This window comes from Apodemus sylvaticus, chromosome 12 (genome assembly GCF_947179515.1).
Source record: "Apodemus sylvaticus chromosome 12, mApoSyl1.1, whole genome shotgun sequence".
Taxonomy (NCBI): Eukaryota; Metazoa; Chordata; class Mammalia; order Rodentia; family Muridae; genus Apodemus; species Apodemus sylvaticus.
In genome coordinates this window covers 73142153-73160564 of record NC_067483.1, presented here as the reverse complement: position 1 = coordinate 73160564, position 18412 = coordinate 73142153, and the positions used below count along the sequence as shown (strand labels likewise).

At 47.8% G+C, this 18412-nt stretch overlaps 1 protein-coding gene and 1 long non-coding RNA gene across 4 annotated transcripts in view; one reads left to right on the top strand and one right to left on the bottom strand.

The window, feature by feature from the left end:
* Positions 1 to 1850: 1850 nt before the first annotated feature.
* Positions 1851 to 14694, bottom strand: LOC127697805 (uncharacterized). The gene is made up of 3 exons (XR_007980533.1): positions 12629 to 14694; positions 5078 to 5858; positions 1851 to 4730 (listed from the first exon to the last, which is right to left on the bottom strand). It is a non-coding gene; the product is annotated as an uncharacterized LOC127697805 (long non-coding RNA).
* The window catches only part of Rcsd1 (RCSD domain containing 1), a 61632-nt gene continuing 57801 nt past the window's right edge, over positions 14582 to 18412 (top strand). For 2 of the 3 annotated variants that reach the window (XM_052201074.1, XM_052201072.1), the window contains exon 1: positions 14582 to 14644. In XM_052201074.1, coding sequence (XP_052057034.1) covers positions 14597 to 14644 — 48 coding nt within the window. In that variant the 5' untranslated portion in view covers positions 14582 to 14596. Of the gene's footprint in view, positions 14645 to 15111; positions 15319 to 18412 lie in introns of those variants that run through there. The other variant, XM_052201073.1, reaches the window with a different exon arrangement.

Below are 18412 nucleotides of genomic sequence, written 5' to 3'. Positions count from 1 at the left end.
GAAGACCGTCCATTCCAGAGGCCTCATTCAGCCAACTGCGATATCCATTGCAGAAGCCTTGCAGCTTTTGGGGGTGGGGTTGAGATTGACGCATCACACGTTCTTCAGGCAGTGTTGGGTGGGTTAAGGATGTGTCTTAGTCAGGGCTTCTATTCCTGCACAAACATCATGACTAAGAAGCAAGTTGGGGAAGAAAGGGTTTATTCAACTTACAGTTCCAAATTGCTGTTTATCACCAAAGGAAGTCAGGACTGGAACCCAAGCAGGTCAGGAGGCAGGAGCTGATGCAGAGGCCATGGAGGGGTGCTGCTTACTGGCCTGCTTCCCCTGGCTTGCTCAGCCTGCTTTCTTATAGAACCCAAGACTACCAGCCCAGAGATGGTACCACCCACAAGGGCCCCCCCCCCTTGATCACTAATTGAGAAAATTCCCCAAAGCTGGATCTCATGGAGGCACTTCCCCAACTGAAGCTCCTTTCTGTGTGATAACTCCAGCCTGTGTCAAGTTCACACACAAAACCAGCCAGTACAGGATGGCTACAGAAAATGAACAGCATGGTTATGACCGGCACCGTGCTGGGGGTTCTGGGACGCCGTAGGAAGAACTCCCCTTCATCAGAAGCTGAGCTTGGGTGTGTGGAGCATGGGGTGCAGATCTCACCTGTGCTAATGTTGTCTCTCTTAGTCACACATTTCATTATCAGTTGGCACAGAGGTAGTCTTCTTAACACCTTATTATTGGCAATGTTAAGATGAACTGCCATCGGAGGGTCCGTTCTAAGCACCAGTCATTGCTATGCAGATCACCCGAGGAGGCAGGCAAGGAGAACTTGGATTTGATTAGATTCCTTGTGGCTTCAGCAGCTAATCTCAATGCCCAACCAAAGACTGAGATAGTAAGCATAGCCCCGGCACTCTGTCTCTGCTCAGCTCAGCCCTGTGGTTCATCTCAGAATCTCCATGTTGGAAACTACCTTAAAAGTCAACTAAGTCATTAGCCTGGATAAGTCATGACACAGGTGATTCTGGCGCCCTTGTCTGACATTGACTTTACCATCCAGTAGCTTTCAGTCCGGGAGAGCACACGCCTTCACGAAGCAGACCACAGCTTATGGTTTGGTGTTATAATGGTGCTTTTTTTTTTTTATCGATGTCATATCTGTTTTCTCAGAAAATTTTACCCAGTGAGTCATGTGCCTGGCGAGAAGAGTGACATGACTGGGGACGGTCCGTGGTCAGGGACATTCAAGAATTCAGTTTAACACCTTCTTCCCACCGCCAGCATAAAATTCACCTTCTCAGCCAGTGTCCAGAGCGGTAGTATCGACTCAGCTTTAAGCTGTTGTGTGATAGCCCTCAAGCCAAGCACAGTGAACAGTGCAACACTCTTAAGTCTTAGCTGTCCAGGACATGGAGGTAGAAACCTCACTTGTACCTATCAGTTTGAGTCCAGCCTGGGCAAACAGCAAGACCCTGTCTCAAAACTCAACAATGGCAAGGTTTTCTGTTTGCTAAACAGAGACTCTATACCCATTGTGCAGGGTGGGCAAGGGGACGCAGGGGCGGGGGCTCCCTTGGACTGGAGAGATGGCACAGCAGTTAGGAACACTTGTTGCTCTTGAGAGGACCCGGGTTCAGTTCCCAGCACCCAGATGACAGTCCACAACTATCTGTACGTGCAGGTCCGCGGGATCCAGAGCTCTCTTCTGACCTCCTTGAGCACCAGGCCCAGCCCGGTGCACATACACACAGGTAATTGCACAACACAGAAAGTCCCAGCTTTCTGGGTGGAAGAGCAGGTGTTACATCCATCCCCTTGAGAGGACAATCCTATGTACTCAACATTGCTGGTTTTCCTGGAGATCTCTGGGCACAAGGACCTTCATGTTGTGCCCCCAACAGCTGTCTTTTGAATTGTGGTCTTCAGCAGACACCATCTTAAATGAGTGTGAAGTCATAGATCATCGAGATTCTGCTGTTTTTCTAATGATTAGTGGCATCAGACATCCTTTCATAGACTTGCACGCGTTCTTAAGGGAGCTGTCCACCCAGGTCCTTCCAGCTACTTTTAAACTGAATTAGTGGGTTTGTTGTTGTGTGTTATTGAATTGTAGGAGAGGCTATTTTTTTCTTTTTTTAGGTTTTTAAAAACTTTTTTATATATTCTCTTTTATATTCCTATTTTATATTTTGTATTTTTTGTATATTTTACATAAATATTTTATATCTATAAAACATGAACTGCTTTATATTACACTTTTATCAGATACATAATTATTTTCAGTGGCATAGCTTGACTTTCACCGTATTATTCCTGTTAACGTTCTAGAGTTTCCAGGTCTATGTAGTTAGTCCCTGTGTCTATTTTACCACTGTTTTCTGCCATTTTGGTGCTACATTAAAAACAAACAAACAAACAAAAAACATTGCTAAACTGGCACACATTTTCATGGTAGAGCTCAGTTTTACCCCTGTATGTATGTATGTATGTATGTATGATGCATGTATGATGTATGTATATACCAGTGGTTGAACCCAGGGCTTCTAGTACCTGCCACTGAGCTGTGGAGTCAGATTTCCTTTACCTTTCATTTTGAAGCAGAGTTTTCAGCTATGTGGTCCAGCTGGGCCTTGACCATGTCAACCTCCTACCTGTGTCTTCTAGAGTCACTAGAGTTGAAGGTCTGTGCCAAAAAAGCCAAGCCTTTAATTCAGTTGGGATTGATTTTTATACAGAACGGACACGTGGCCACCTTCATTCTTGAGCACGTGAACGTGTGGCTTTTCCATTGCTGTGTACCAGGTCCACCCTTTCTCCACACATAACGCCAGTTCCCTTGCTGAAGATCATGTGACGTAGACATGAGGGTCTGTTTCTAACTCTATTCTGTTCTCTTGGTCTGTGTGTCTGGTTTTGTGCCAATAATCACATTGTTTTGATTACTGTAGCTTTGTCCTATGCTTCGAATTCAAGAAATCTGAGGCCGGCAACTTCCAAGGCTTTGGTAATTTAGAGTCCCTTGAGCTTCCATATAAATTTTGCAAGTCTTCCTTCCTTCCTTCCTTCCTTCCTTCCTTCCTTCCTTCCTTCCTTCCTTCCTTCCTTCCTTCCCTCCCTCCCTCCTTTCTTCCTTCCTGTCTGTTTTCCAGTACTATTGCAACCTTGACAAGGATGGCACTGAACACCTGGATAGCTTTGGCAAATGTGGCTGCTTTAGCAATGTAACAATCCCATCTATGCTATGAACACATAATGTCTTTCTCTTTATTTAGCTTTCTTTAATTCCTTCAATGTTTGTGGTTTTCTGTGTCCAGTGTTTCCCTCCTTTTAAGCCGGCTCCATCCTACGCAGTTCATTTTTATGCCATTTCAAATAACACTGTTTTCTTGCCTTCAGAAACTGAGCTCTGTGTTAATATTCTATCCTGCAGCATTGCTGGATCTGTTTATTGTTTCCAGCAGTGTTTTCTTACCGGACCTTCAGGGTTTTATACAAACAAAATCACGCCATCTGAAAGCGATGGTTTCTTCCTCCTCTCCAGTTCCCATGTGTGTTATCTCCTCCTGCGGACTCCTCTGACTAGAACTCCCGGTGCCTTGTTGAACACGAGTGGAAAGACGGAGCCCCCTCTCCTTGCTGCTGACTTTGTGGAGAAAGCTGTCAGTTTTTCACTGTGGGGTTTGATGCTAACTGTAGGCTTTACTTTTTAAACCATGGGGCTTGGGGGCCAGCGGGACAGCTCAGTGGGTAAAGAAGCTTCTGGTTCAGTCGGCCAACCTGAGTTCCATCCCTGGGTCCCATATGGTAGAAGGAGAAAACCAGCTCCCTTAGTTTTCCTCGGACTTCTACACATGTACTGTGTTGATCAGTGTGACACACACACACATACACACACACACACACACACACACACAAATAAATACTTATAATTAAAAATAAAATACAATGTTTGGGCTGAGAGTAAAAATGAATGGTAATGAATTCTAGCATTGATGACACTGAGACAGGAAGGTCAAGGTGAGCTTAGGCAGTTTAGTAAGACTCTGAAGAAATAAAACAAAGTTTTAATCCCAGCAGAGGCAGGCCCATCTCTGAGTTTGAGGCCAGCCTGGTCTACAGAGTGAGTTCCAGGGCAGCCAGGGCTACACAGTGTGTGTGTGTGTGTGTATCATATGTATATGGTTTAAAATTTATTGCATATCAAATTTGGCAGACTGTTTACTTACCATGTGTGATGCTACAGTTTTGATCTTCAGAGTCAGAAAGGGAAAAAGAAAAGGAGTAGAAAAAAAGAGAAGAAAGGCAGAAAGGAAGGAGAGGAAGGAAAAGGAGGTGGGCAGGGAGCAAGCCCAGGATGACCAGTAGCTAATTAAAGATCTGCATCTGGGTTTTGCAGCATCGTCTGGATTTCTTAGTGTGGTTATAGAGATATTTAGGACACAGTTGAGGTGTGTGTGTTCTCTCACACATGAGTCCGAGGGGCCATGGTCACTAAGGCTTTACACAGGAGGCATACCCGAGTCTGAGGGGCCATGGTCACTAAGGCTTTACACAGGAGGCATACCCGAGTCTGAGGGGCCATGGTCACTAAGGCTTTACACAGGAGGCATACCCAGAGGAACCAATGATAAGCCACTTTCCTGGGTGGTCTTCCGCACCAGCACTGATGCTTTGCACATGCGCAGCAATGGACAGGCTTCTACAGCGAATGGGGGACATTCTTCTACGCTCTGTTGAGAGAGAACTTGGAAGAGCTTAATTCCCGTCCTAAAGTGCTTGATGGCTTCGGAGGCTTAGTCTAACTCTTGAGGTATTTTCTCTCTTAGTCTGACTCTTAAGGTTACTTTCTCTCTATACATGAGTGCGAGGCAACAAAAGGAAAGACAGCCCTCGAGTGATGGCGTCTCACTCCGAAGAGTGCCAGAGCCGCCATACTCTATGAAGACAGGAACATCTACAAGTAGCGAGACAGACGGGAGTGGCCAAAGGAAAAGGAGAAACAGCATCTCCAACAGGACCAAGTTGCATTTGGGAACTGTAGCTTGCTTATTTTGGTTCTGTTTCTTTTATTCCTTACCTGACAAGCTAGGTTGAGATTAAAGGACAGAGGGAAGGACGCTTCGTTCACTTCCACGCCAACTGCTTCCTGAATGTACGCGTGAATCCGGGTGGGCGGCTGCGGTATGCTGAGCTGGCAGCATAGGATGTTAGGAGAGAAGATACACACCCACGCGTGACTGATAAGGGGTGGGCACCATGGGTGAACGAGGAGGGAGTTTATGTTGGGTTCCTTTACAGTCTTGACGGTCCTTCTTCAGTAATGATCCCCAAGCCAGACCAACAACATCCTTAGCATTCCAGCAGCCAGCACCGCAGCCCCTGGTGTTTTCTCAGCACCTGACTCCCTTTTTGCAAACCGTTCCTTCATTCTCATTTGCCTGCTCTCATGCCGTTATATAGCCTCAATTCTTGGTGCCAAATTTTCTCCATAGTTTCAGCCTTCTGTGCATGGATGAGGGAGGAAAAGCACCAGACAGGCAAAGATATGGACCCAAGATGCAGAGCCAGAGAGGATTCATGAAGCCTTAACACAGCTGCAGATTTAAAACAAAAAATGTCAAGGGAACAGAGTGTTCCAGCCGATTTAACTTCCTGTTGATAGTCTCCGGGGAGGAGGGGGTGAGGCCTGGAGTCTCAGAATTGGGGTAGAGGGAGGGCAGGGTCTGGTGGGGCTGGACTTGCTTTTTCTTGGGTAGTCAGTCACCCAGAAGTTTGGTTCCCATCTGCAAGACTGTTGACACTCATTTCCTGAGGCAGGCCATGGTCAGAGGAGGCTCTTGGAGCCCGATGCGCCCAACCTACAGAAAAACAGGATGTGAGCTTTCAGATCTGACAGAGCCATGAGATGCAAATTCCTCCCTGTCCCCACACCCACCCCACTCCCCGCCACTGCCACCCACACCACTCCCTCTCGCTGTAGAGCTGGAGAGACCACTCCTCTCCCCGAGTGGCTTTTATCAGGGGGCCTTGGGCCCTTTCCATTCTGAACGAGCCTTGCTGTGCAGTCAGATTCAGTGCCTAACTCATGGAGGCCCGGTTTCAGATTCATAGTGGGTTTTGATTTTAGGAGTTCTGTACCCATGGCGGATGAGAGTTCACATCAAATAAAAGAAGCAGAAAGATTGAGTAATTCTGCTTTCTCACAGAGTTTCCTTTCTCACAGAACCTACCGGTAGTAAACTCTGGCCTCAGACATCACCTTGCTTTTCTAGATCACCCTTCTTTCCCTTTTTGTTGCCGCATAAAAGCCCTTCCTTGTGTGAATGAAGGAAAAAGAAACAAAATAGAAACCAACCAATATACACACACACATAGCTACACTCCCACATACACACACACACAGACACACACACTCATACCAGAAACACACGAGCACATACATACATGCACAAAGACACACACACACACATACACTCTCACACACACAGACACAGATACACACTAACAAATACACAAATACACACAGATATGCACACATAGATACACTCTCACATACACACTCATAGAGACACACAAGCTCACAGACACACTCACATACACACACATACACACACATACAAACACACAAACTCACACATACAGACACATACAGACACATACAGACATACAAACTCACAAACACAGATACGCACTCACACACACAGACAAACAAATTCATACAAACACAAATTCACACACATGCATAATCACACAGACACAGACACACACAATCACACTGACACACACATAATCACACTGATACACATAATCACACAGACACACACACATAATCACACTGACTCACACACAAACACACATACATCATCTATTTTCACAGGGAAAACAGCAATGGTAAAATACTGGCAGATCAATACTCTGCATGTAGCTGACTTTCCTAGGAGTTGAACCCCAGACTTACACCTGCTTAAAGACTGTTGTGTGTGCGCCCTTTGGAATACACATTACCAGCCTGAGGGCAACTTCAGCCTGGCCTCTGGGGGACACTCATGCTCTCCCCACCCCTTGCTCCTAAGGTCCTGTCCCCTGTGTCACCCCCCCTTCCCATTCTGCACTCCACCATGATCCACTTCCCCCTCCTCTTGTCCCCCAGGCTTTCCTGGACCAGTCCATCACCCATGGTTTTCCTCAGGACCCAGCATCACCTCGCTGCCCACCACTTCAGAATATGTAGCACAGTATTTGATTTATTAGATTGCCTGTTCTCAGAGGAGTGATGGTTAATAAGTTAGCGCCCCCGAGCTTGCCTCATGGAGCCTATAGTATAGAATGTACAAGGTGAGGAAAGTCTTAAGTCACAGACGGATCAGGAAGTAGGGAGGTAAAGGAGAATGTCTGAGTTTAGACGATGGAGCTGTGACATACACACCCTCAAAAGGCAAAGTCATATAGAAAACTGCAGCACCAAGAACTGTCCATTTGCACATGGAAGAGAAACAAGTCAAGCGTTAACATGTAGAAAATGTTAAGAACAATAATCACCTCTGCTCACACTAGGAATAAACTATAGATACTTGTCTGTGTGTTATTTAGCTATGGGGAACCTGAAAATGGTTTCCAAAATGATAACTATTCAATATTGCAAATTTTATTCCAAATTGTGGTATGAAAAATCATCATCATCTTCCTCTTCCTCTTCCTCTTCTTCCTCTTCCTCCTCCTCTTCCTCTTCCTCCTGCTCCTCTTCCTTTTCTGGCTTGTGTAAAGCATAAGAAAAGAATCGCATCTGAATGTAGAATATTCAAGAACCACTATACAGAGTACAAAGGAGAAAGATGAAGCCTAGCAAAGGCTTTCTCTTGAGGTCAGATGGTGGCCAAGCTCAGAGGCTTTAAACAGCAGGTGGAAATCACTGGGGGCCGGATGGCTTGGAACTGAGAGGTGACCTGGGAACCATGTTGTGAGTGAAGTGAGTTACGTGTGGCCCAGCCAGGTTTTAACCTTCTGCCCTCCCCCCCCCCCCCCCCCCCCCCCGTGCTACTGAGTGTATTTATTATGGTCATGTGACTGTGCTATCCTAAGCATTCCTTACGTATCAATGCAGTGAATTCCCTCATTCCTATGTTATCAATGAACCTGAGAGACAAAATCAGAAGTCACAAGTGGCCCAGAATGTCGATGACGGAGCTGACCCTAAACCGCTGCGCTATGAACTTTCTGCTCTGGCACGGTTAGTACTAGTCCGTCTTTAGGGAGACAGGCAAGAACTGCATTACAAATGAGGAAGCTTCCTTTTTGCATGGAGCAAGCGCCCGTCCAGTCCTTAGTCATTTATCCAGCATGTATGGACATCAAACTGGAAGTCATCACTGACCACGAAACCCAAGAGAATGCAGGGATCCCTCGTTAACCTCGAACTTTCGGTGGAGCGTGGAGAAAGTAAGTGGGCTGTTACAAAGTCTTCCCAGAGCTGGGTTAGGTCAGGAAGACACTGAGAAAGTCTTCCCAGAGGAAGCCTCAGCTGGGAACTTAAATGAGGTGAGTCAGGAGGCAACTTCCTGCAAAGCTAGGGGAGCCAGGCAGTGGTGGCACATGCCTTTAATCCCAGCACTCTCGAGGCAGAGGCAGGTGGATCTCTGTGAGTTTTGAGGCCAGCCTGGTCTAAAAGAGAGACTTCCGGGACTTCCGGGGCTACCCACAGAGAAGCCCTGTCTTGAATGTATTCCAGGGACAGAAAAAAACTTTCTGGTAGCCCTGAAGTAATTCAAATGACACGATCAAATAATACTGAGGGTCCTTGGGAGGGTTATTGCTGTTCTGTTTGTTTCTTTGAGACAGAGTCTTGCTGTGTAGTCAGACTGGCCTTGACCTAACAACCCTCCTGCCTCTACTTTCCAAAGGCTAAGACTCAGTGTCCTCTAGAGAAAAGGCTAGAGGAGTAAGTGTGGTCTGTCACAAATGGGCGCAAGTGAGTCTGCGAGAACTTCAGCTGCATCCTGAGGATTCCTCAGAGCCAAACCTGGAGAGTCCAGAAAAAATGACGGGGGAGGGGGAGCGGTAAGCAATGGTGGAGGCGAGGAGAACAGCTGGGAGATGTGCAGCTTGGTCAAGACCAGCTCGCCTCATGCAGAGGCAAGATTGAGGGACTGGATCCCCATGGGTATCTCAGAGTCAGAATTCATTACTGACTGGTAAAGGTGTGGGGAGCACAGGACCAGCGCTGGTTTTCTGTCAGGACAGATGGACAGCAAGACCACCACAGGACAGACAGAGAAACTAACAGTGAAGATACAAGGCTTTAGTAGACTTTTGCAAATGAGTACACTAGCATCAGGCTCAACCCCCTAACCTATGAGGAGTTGGGTCCATGGTTTTTCAAATCTCCTTGGGTCCTTGCCCCTGGCCGCTAAAGTTGAAGCTGATGCACAAGTGATCTGAATGACCTTGGCTGGGCTTGAACTGGCTTGATTAGTTGGCCAAACTCTACTCCTAGCCCTAAGATCATGCCTCAGAAAAGGAAGGGAGCATTGGCTAGAACCTTTGGATCGCCTTTGGGTTTTACCACACTCCTTTAGCCTGTTGGTCGTCCAGTGTGCTGGCGCGCCTTCTCTAACATGGTTCATTCATGGCCTTCCCTTCCTGCAGCAGCCATGCCAGCAGCCTTCCCTCAGAGATCCAGAGCTGCCAACTCTATCTTGGTGGCCAATGTCTTCCACTCAGTTACATCTTTTCTCCAAAATGATCAGGAGTTCAAGGTTTCTGGGCAGTGGTAGCACATACCTTTAGCCCCAGCACTTGGGAGGCAGAGGCAGGCGGATTTCTGAATTCGAGGCCAGCCTGGTCTATAGAGTGAGTGCCAGGACAGCTAGGGCTACACAGAGAACCCTGTCTCGAAAAACCAAAAAAAAAAAAAAAAAAAAAAAAAAAGAATTCAAGGTTAGCCTTGGTTACACAGAGGGTTCCAAGGCAGTCTCAGTGACCGGGTGGGGGTAGGGAGAGGTATTAACTTGGCCCACTGAAGCAACACAAAGACTTTTGCAAAGGTGTGCCAGAATAATCATCTCTTCCCCATCTTAGCCTGCATTATCTGAAGGCTGGACTCCTAGTGTTAGCTGTGCCTCCAGGTCAGTATCACTGGGCCCTCGCATTGGAAAATGAAGTGACAGAGCTGGGCTCAGTCCAGAATCTCCCCACCTCACTACTGTTTTTATTAATTTGTTTAGTTTAATATAATCTTGTCTATGTTTGTGAGTCTGTGTTGTATGTGTGCCATGAAGATATAGGTACCCATAGAAGCCTACAAAGGGCATATTGATCTCCTGGAGTTACTGGGGTGAAGGGGTGAGCCACCCGATGTGGGTACTGGGAACCAAGAACAAGATATTCTCTTAACCATGAAACCATTGCTCCTGCCCAATGATTTTAAACTTGGAGAAAATTGAAAAATTAATACAAAGAAATCTCATAATCCCTTTGCTCACGATTCATTTTAGCATTTATATGTAAACTTCACAAATTTTTTGTAGCATGTAACAAAAGAGCCAATATAAAACTGTGTGTCTGAATCAGCTGCCACGTGTCTGCTGCCTTCCCCACCCAGAGCCCCTCCCTGCCTCCTCTCAACATTGACAATGACTCTTCCTAAGACTGTAGACCAGCCAATTTGAGAAACAACTTCCTATTGGTTTGTGCAATGTTTCTTCCTGATTAGGAAGGTCCCTTTAGGTTCCTGATGAGGAGGGCTCCAGTTGGTCCCTTTTGGTTAAAATAACACAGAAGCAGTGATAGGTTCTGTACCTTATCAGAGCGCTCAGGATGTGGTCTGTTCCCTCACTTGTGGGATTTGCTCTGGTCACTTGTGAACCGTCTTCTCTGTTCACTTCACTGTCACAAGTAAACTGACTTCAGTATCATTTTAGCATCTCCCTATGAGCTAGTGAGAATGGCCTTATTTCCTGGTATAAGACTGTCCTGGGGTTCTCTTACTTTGTGGAACCACATCTGTTCTTTTAGCGAAGAATAGTCAGAAAGAAAGATATAGGGCTGTGTGCTGCTGTTATTGTGCGCCATTGCTCCTGGGCCATCTCAGTGTATCAAAGGAGGAAATACACATATACACAGTGATATACATCTATCACGACAATCATTTCTATAGATTGAAAACCATGAGCCCCATGTACGCATATCCTTGGTACCACCTCAGGGTCCATGGTAGCCCTCTACTTTTTCACATTGGTTTGTTCATTTTTAAGACAGGATTTCTCTATGTAGCTCTGGCTGGTCTGGAGCTAGCTATGTAGATATGGGTGGCCTCAAGCTCACAGAACTTCTTTGCCCCTTGGATGTTAGGATTAGAGGTGTGTACCACTATAATGAGGAGATTGATTCCAACCATCCTTGACATTATTGATGATTTCCCAATGGGGCCGATCGATCTACTGATCTCCCCAGGAAGGCCTGATTGAAAGCCTTCCTCATGAATCCCCGATCCTCCTTTGTGGCAGAATGAATCAGGGGCTTTTAGGTTATATTGTCACATTCCCAGATCTAGGCCTGAAATGTAGACAATCAGTTCTTTGTAATTGTGATTCTGCATCCATGGACTCAAAAAAAAATACTCAGGACAAAAGTACACCCCTATTGATCTCATATAGGCTTTTGCTTTCCCCATATTCCCAAATAACACAATTACTGGCACAGCACTTACATTATTATAGATATTGAAAGTAGTCTGAGGCCAGTAAGGTGGCTCAGTGGGTAAAGGAAATTGTCACCAAACTTGATAACCTGAGTTTGACCCTCTGAACCCACATAGTGGACAGAGAGAACCAACTATCAAAAGTTGACTCTGACCTCCATACATGCGCTGTGTGAGTGATATGTTTTCACACACACACACACATACACACACACACACACAGAGAGAGAGAGAGAGAGAGAGAGAGAGAGAGAGAGAGAGAGAGAGATGTAAATTTTTAAGAAGTAAGCTAGAGATAATTTAAAGAATGCAGAACTCTGTGCATAGCTTATACCATGCCATCGTATACAGAATACTTGAGTACCACAGATTTGGGTACCTGTGGAAGATAGGGCTAGTGTTCCTGGAACACAGTACTGAGAAATTCTGAGGCAAGCCTGGGACGCAGAGAGATATACTGTATAGTCTTAACTGTCAACTTGGCACAACCTAAAACCAGTTTAAGGCGGAATTAATTGGCTAGGGTTGGCCTATGGGGGTTTTGTCTTGATTACTAGTTGCCCTCACCCACTGTGGGCAACACCATTCCCCTGGCTGGACCTGATGAAAGCTAGCAGAGCAAGCACAAAAGGACCAAGCATTTGTTCTCTGCCCGACTGTGGATATGCTATTTTAAGGTTCTGCTTTGATTTCCCCCCAAATAATGGGCTGTAATCTGGAATGTTATGCCAATAACTCCCCTTCTCTATGTTGCTTTTGGTTGGGGTATTTTATTACTGTGATAGAAATGAAACTAGAACCGAGATGCTACATCAGGTTTATTAATCAATTAAAATAAATGATCAGCAGCACTAGAAGGGCATTTACAAAGAGGTGGCTAATTGGAGTCTCTGGAAGTTCTGCATCCAATCAGTCTATTCAGTTACCACTTACAGATTTTGATGATCTCTTCCATGAAGTCCTCTCCCCTAGGACCCAGAGCTGGTGGCAATGTAATCGTTGAGTGACTCTGACTTCCGTTCACATCCTGCCAGTCAGCTTTTGCTCTTCCTTCTTTCACCTTTCCACATAGTTGTTCATCTGATACTTGTTGACAGCCTGTGTGTAAGGGCTGCCCGTGTACACAGGCGTCTCCTCTCCCGCCCTTTGTTGGCCCAAGCTGCATCTCCAGTGTTCCAAAGTCTCTTGCTTAGCTGGTTTAGATTATTAGATTGTGTAAAAGGGAAACCCAGGTTGAGTGTGGAGGAAGTGAGCCCTTCTGAGCCAGCTAGACCCTGGAGAGGGGAGAGAGCGCTACTAAGACAGCCACTTTCTCTTCCCCTTGGTTGTCAGAAGAGCTGGGTGTGTATGAGCCTGCCTGACTCCACTTTGGTTTCTGGTGATCTTCTACAGAGGTGGAAGGGAGGATAGGAGAAGAATACATCCCACACATACTCCGGATTGCTGAGCGCAGCTCTGGGTTTCTGTATTCCACTCTTCTCCTTCCCTGGGAGCAGGGCCCCATGGGGGCAAAGAGCCCAGGTGCAGCTCCTTGCTTTGCACTTGTGGAGGGGCTGTGGTGTTTTCTCCGCGGGTGATCAGCTCTCAGCCTAAGGAGGCCCTGCCTGAGGAGGGTGGAGCAGGAGAGCAGCTGCATCTCACCTTGGTGGCTGTGGTATTATCTGGGCCTAACGGTTTCTTCTGGGTAGACACTTCCGCCCTCATGCTGGTGGACCCGGAAGGATTCATGCTGCTGTCTCTGAGTGGAAAGGAGTGCCCAGCTCCAAGAGAAAGGGGAAATCAGCCTGACCTGAAGACACACACCTATCATCCCTGTATCGGGGAGCCGAGGCAAGGGGATCAGAAATTCAAGATCAGCAAGACATTCCTTTCTTGCTTCTGTCATCTCTGTTCTAGAATCTGCTTGCAGCTAGGTAGATAGAATAAGGGACCGCTTTCTTTGGAACCCAGAATCCTTGACTCTTAAATAAATAAAAGGATTATGGGGTGTGTATCCATCTGAGCTATGTAGTGACATTACATGCTTTTAAAATAGCTGCTCTTTCCAAGTGCCTGCCACACCGTGAAGATGCAGAAAATGAAGATCAGATAAGAGGCTTTTCTAAAGGAACACATCTAGGAAGCATCAGACTAGAATCTCACCCTCCGTCTGCTGCTGAAAGCTTTTGATGATCTCTTCCATGAAGTCCTTCTCCCCCTATACTCTGCTGAGTTCAATGCACAGAGGCTGCTCTGACATCGTGTTTTACAAAGTAAGGTTAGAAGGCCTGTGGCCCCAAGGTCCACAGACCAACTGTGAAGAGAAGCAGTCAGCACAGCCTTTGCAGCATGGCGGAGTTCTCTGCTGGTTTCTGGTCGTGGTTTCTCTTTGCACAGGGGCAGCACCAATGCCCTGTGCTATGGTCCACCGCTGTGTTGGCTCTCTCTCCCTACCTAGGATAGCAGGTCCAGGTTGGGGAACCATTCCAAAGTTGGGGAATGCTGTAAGAAGACACACAGGTATCCTTGCCAGCCAATTCCCTGAAGGCATTTTCCCTGAGAAATGGGACCCCGAAGAGGCACCCAGAGCTATACCCCAGTAGCAGACAATGGCCTTGGCACAGATTCACGTCCCTATATCCTTCCCACACAGCCTTTTTGCTGTTAGAGGGCTGTACAAACCAACATTCCCTGGGGAGAGTTACTAAGCTGGGCCTTCTGTGAATTGGATGTTTAGGACTGTGCCCTTTGCTATATTTGATAGGAATAGGGGGAGAAAGGTCCTTTAGCATGCAGCATGTAGGAGCAGATATTCCCACAACCCCCTGTGCTGCATGCATCAGAGCAGAGGAGAAGTTCTCAGCAGGAAACTTGGGACACTTTGCTTGGGTTCTTCCTCTTCTTCATACAAACAGATCATAGATGGGCAGACTGATAATTGTTTCCTGCAAATGGAATCCCAGAAAAGAGGTATCATAGCAACGATGATCCTATTAGGCTACTGAACAGAGGAAGGCCAGGTACGAGGTTAAGTAATACAGGAAAGGATGTGGAGGGGACAGGAGGAGGACCGGAGGCTGGGAAAACTGGTATTAAAAGAAGAAAATGGCAAAGAGGAAAAAAAAGGATGAAAAGGCAATTCTGATTCGAGGGACAAGGAAAGTAAAGGAGGCAGGCTAAAAGAGGGAGAGTTGAGGTGGTCTGAAAATGTGCAAAGCCCAGGGTCCTGAGAAACTTCGCGAGAAAGGGGGCGCGGCGCTGCCCAGGCCATGTTTGGGCAGATTAATGGAGTCGTGGCGCGGGCTCTTGAGTCCTGCCTTGGGAGGGACAGTATCTGTTTAGATTTGTGTCTAAATTTAAACCCCGATCCGGCCTCCCTCCCTGCTCCCCTCCCCTCCTCCTGCGTCCCTCGGTCCCTCCCTCCCTCCTCCTCCTCCTTCCTCGTTCTCTGGCGCAGGGCCCCCAGCTGGGGCAGTCCCGCAGCCGAGTGCAGCCAGGCGCGCGCCGCCGCCCACTCGCCCTGTGCCCGCTACAGCCCGAAAGTAACCCGGGCTGGGAGCTGAGGGGACAGCGGGGATCGTGGGCTCTTAACCCGGAGAGAGCAGGCGTGTCCGCAGCCGGAAGACCACCTGGAGGACATGGAGGTAAAAGACGGGCGAGGACGCGAGGCGGGCCTCGGGTCGGGGGAGAAGGAGGTCAGAGCGCTCCTGCCCGGGTCGCTATCCCTGCGCTCAGCAGGGAGCACGCAGCCGGAGCGTCGCAGGGCTAAGTCGAGAAAGGCTGGTCCCTGCTCCTAGGAGACCCCTGTGGGCCGGCATGGGTTTGTCAGGAAAGGACGTCAAGGCGAAGGAGGGGGCCCTTTGTAGCAATTCAGGTGTTCTGACTGTGCACATACACGTTTTTGTAGAAAATAAAACTGAAGTCAGGTACAACTGAAGTCATAAGCGGATAAAGGTGTGAGCCAAGAACCTCTCAAACAAAAACTCCAGCAACTCAGGCACTGAGACCCAGAGCTGGCAGTCGAGGCCGGGACTCTGCCCGCATGGCTGCCCCTTTTGATTGCAGCGTGGTTTTTCTGACCAGTTGTTCTTTTACTTCTGATGCCCCTTGTGTCTGTCACATCTTCTTTCATAACTTCCCTTGCCGCCGGTCAAATAAACTTATTTCTGAGGAACTGGAGGCTCTCCAAGATGCCCTGCCTCCTGAGGCTGTGTACACCTTGGGGTGTGGTAGCTAGATCTGAGAGGTATGCAGGGGTGAGTCTCAGACTTTCTCTGCACTTTTCCAATCTCAGTGGAATACTGGCCACCGCTTTCCATCCAGGGAGTGCTAGTTCACCTAGCTCCCTCTTCCAGGTCTACAGATTTCCAAAGATTGTCTCCCTTCAAACCTAGACTAGCTGCAGGTGAGCTCAGAGGAACAGAATGAGCAGGGCCCTAGGTTCAACGCCCCCCCCCAGTCACCCCCCACACACACACAAAGAAAGAAAAGAAAAAAAGAGAAACTGTGACCTTTTATTTTATCCTAACCTGGGATTTTCAAAGAGAAAAGAAGAGGTGGGAAAAACTACAGGCCTTTAAGGTGATTCCTATTCCCACTCAAAAGGCAACTTCTCTTTAGCCCCAGGTCTGCAGAGATCCCAGTGCAGAGAAGTTCAATCCCTTCCAGGCCCGAGTCCACTCCTCTTTTAGAAGTTTCACAGTCTGCTTGTCCTCTCTGAAAGAACAATAGCAAGGCTGCATATTCAGCTCAGCCAGTTGTCTTAAAGTAACAAGGTTGCATTCTGCACTCTGGGCACTTGGGGAGGGCATGCTGAGGACCTGGGACGCTGGGGTCTGAGATGGCCTTTCTGTAAGACATTTGCAAGTCAGGAAGTAGTTGATTAGGGTAGATAGACCACAAAACTTTCCAGATGGGTTCTTACATATGGTCAAGACCTTGCAAACTCAAAGCAATAGGATTCTCTGTGCTGCCTACTACTACAGGACAGAGGATAGTCAGGTTGCTGGACCAGGAAAAAACTCATAAAGAAACGGCTGTACTTATCAGCTCCTTCCTCGGGCAGAGCTCAGGGTACCTCTGGTGGCCCTGGAAGCCATGGGGAAGCTAACAGAACTGTAATGGACATACGATGGAAGCCCAACTGGACTTAAGTGAGGTGCTCTTTGAAGGCCCCAATGCAAGTTCTAACTTTAATCTAGGGAAACACAGAAGGGCTCCCTTCACAGGGCCAGTTCTTCCTCCCTCAGCTGAGGAAGAAACAGAGAGAGCCCAAGGCCCTGAAAGTATCAGCCCAGCAACTTCCTGTGTGGCTTGGTAGGTGGGAGGCACGAAAAGAGAAGACTCCCCTGTCTACACGCTGATATATACAGTAACGGAAAAGGGCTTGGATGGAGATAGCCAAATTCCTGTGTGCCAAAGGCTGGACCAGCACAGGGAGATTGCCTAGTCAACCAGAACGCCAGACAGATCCACTTACACCCATTCATCCTGAGGTGTGTCGCGGCCTTGCCAGCTGGCAGCGACTGTTTTTGAAGTTTCTTTTGAGAACCAGTCACTTTAAAAGCTCAACCAAATGAGCAAAACACCACAACAGGTAGCAGCTGAGCTGTTGTTAAAGGAAGTAAAAGAGGAGACAAAGGAGGTGACAATTCTCAGCTAGGAAATGAAAGCCAGTGACAGGTGTCTTACCTGCTCATGAGTGGAGACCAGAGCCCTGAAATCAGCCTCCCGAAGGCGGCTGCTTATTCTATTTGAGAAGAAACTGAGTTACGTCATGTCCCCATATTGAGCATCCAACCCAGATCAACAGGGCCTGTTAACCGCATTCAGGCTCTACCCCACACTTGCCTACCACAAATGTTAGGGAAATCTTCAAATCCCTGTGGCCACTGTGAGTCACATCAATCACACCTCGGCCTATAGGGAACTCCCTGGAATAAACAAAGCAAGGTGGCACTTGACCTGGTGGGCCTTTCTAACACTCCCAATCCAATCGAGGAAACGGCACTCACATCCTGTCACTGTGTGCTTAATGGATGCTTCTGCAAGCATGCCCTGTGCAGGCCAGAGCGGATGCTTGCTCAGAAGTCTTGAGAGGAAGGCAGTGATTGGGTGGAGAGACTCAGGGAGGGCGCAGGGAGAATACACTGGGTTCATTCAGGGAGGCAGGTTGGTTAGCTGAGAAGATAGGGGGATCCCTAAAAGAAGAAAAAGTGAAAGTAACAAGATAAAGCCATGGAAGCCAGGAGGTGCCCCCATAGAGGTGGCCACCGGGGCCAAAATCTAAGCCCCCTAGACGACTTTGCCTTTTCTCCTTCCCTAGCTGGGCTCCCAACTCCTACCTTCCTCTAACTTACCATTTTCAGACCTTGAAGGCAGCTCACGAATGGCCCTGGATTCTGCCCCACAACAGTTGAAAACAGAAGTCCTGCGTGAGGCGGCAACCGTGATGCCGCCATTGTGCCACTGCGTGTGCAAAGGGCTCAAGCCAGGGAGCCCCTCTGAGGCCCTGGGTGCGGTGTAGTCTGACTCCAGGAGCAGGACAGAGAGTAAAGACCATGCGCTGGAGGGGCAGCAGAAACGTCTGCATTTGAGTTGACAGAGTACCCAGAAGAGAGGAGGACAAGGCACTTATATAGTGTTGAAGTCCTGGGTTTGCTCCCTAGCAGAGGAACAGAAGGGATGGGGGAGGGGAAGAGGAAGGGACAGGAGGAGGGAGGGAAGGAGAGGATATAT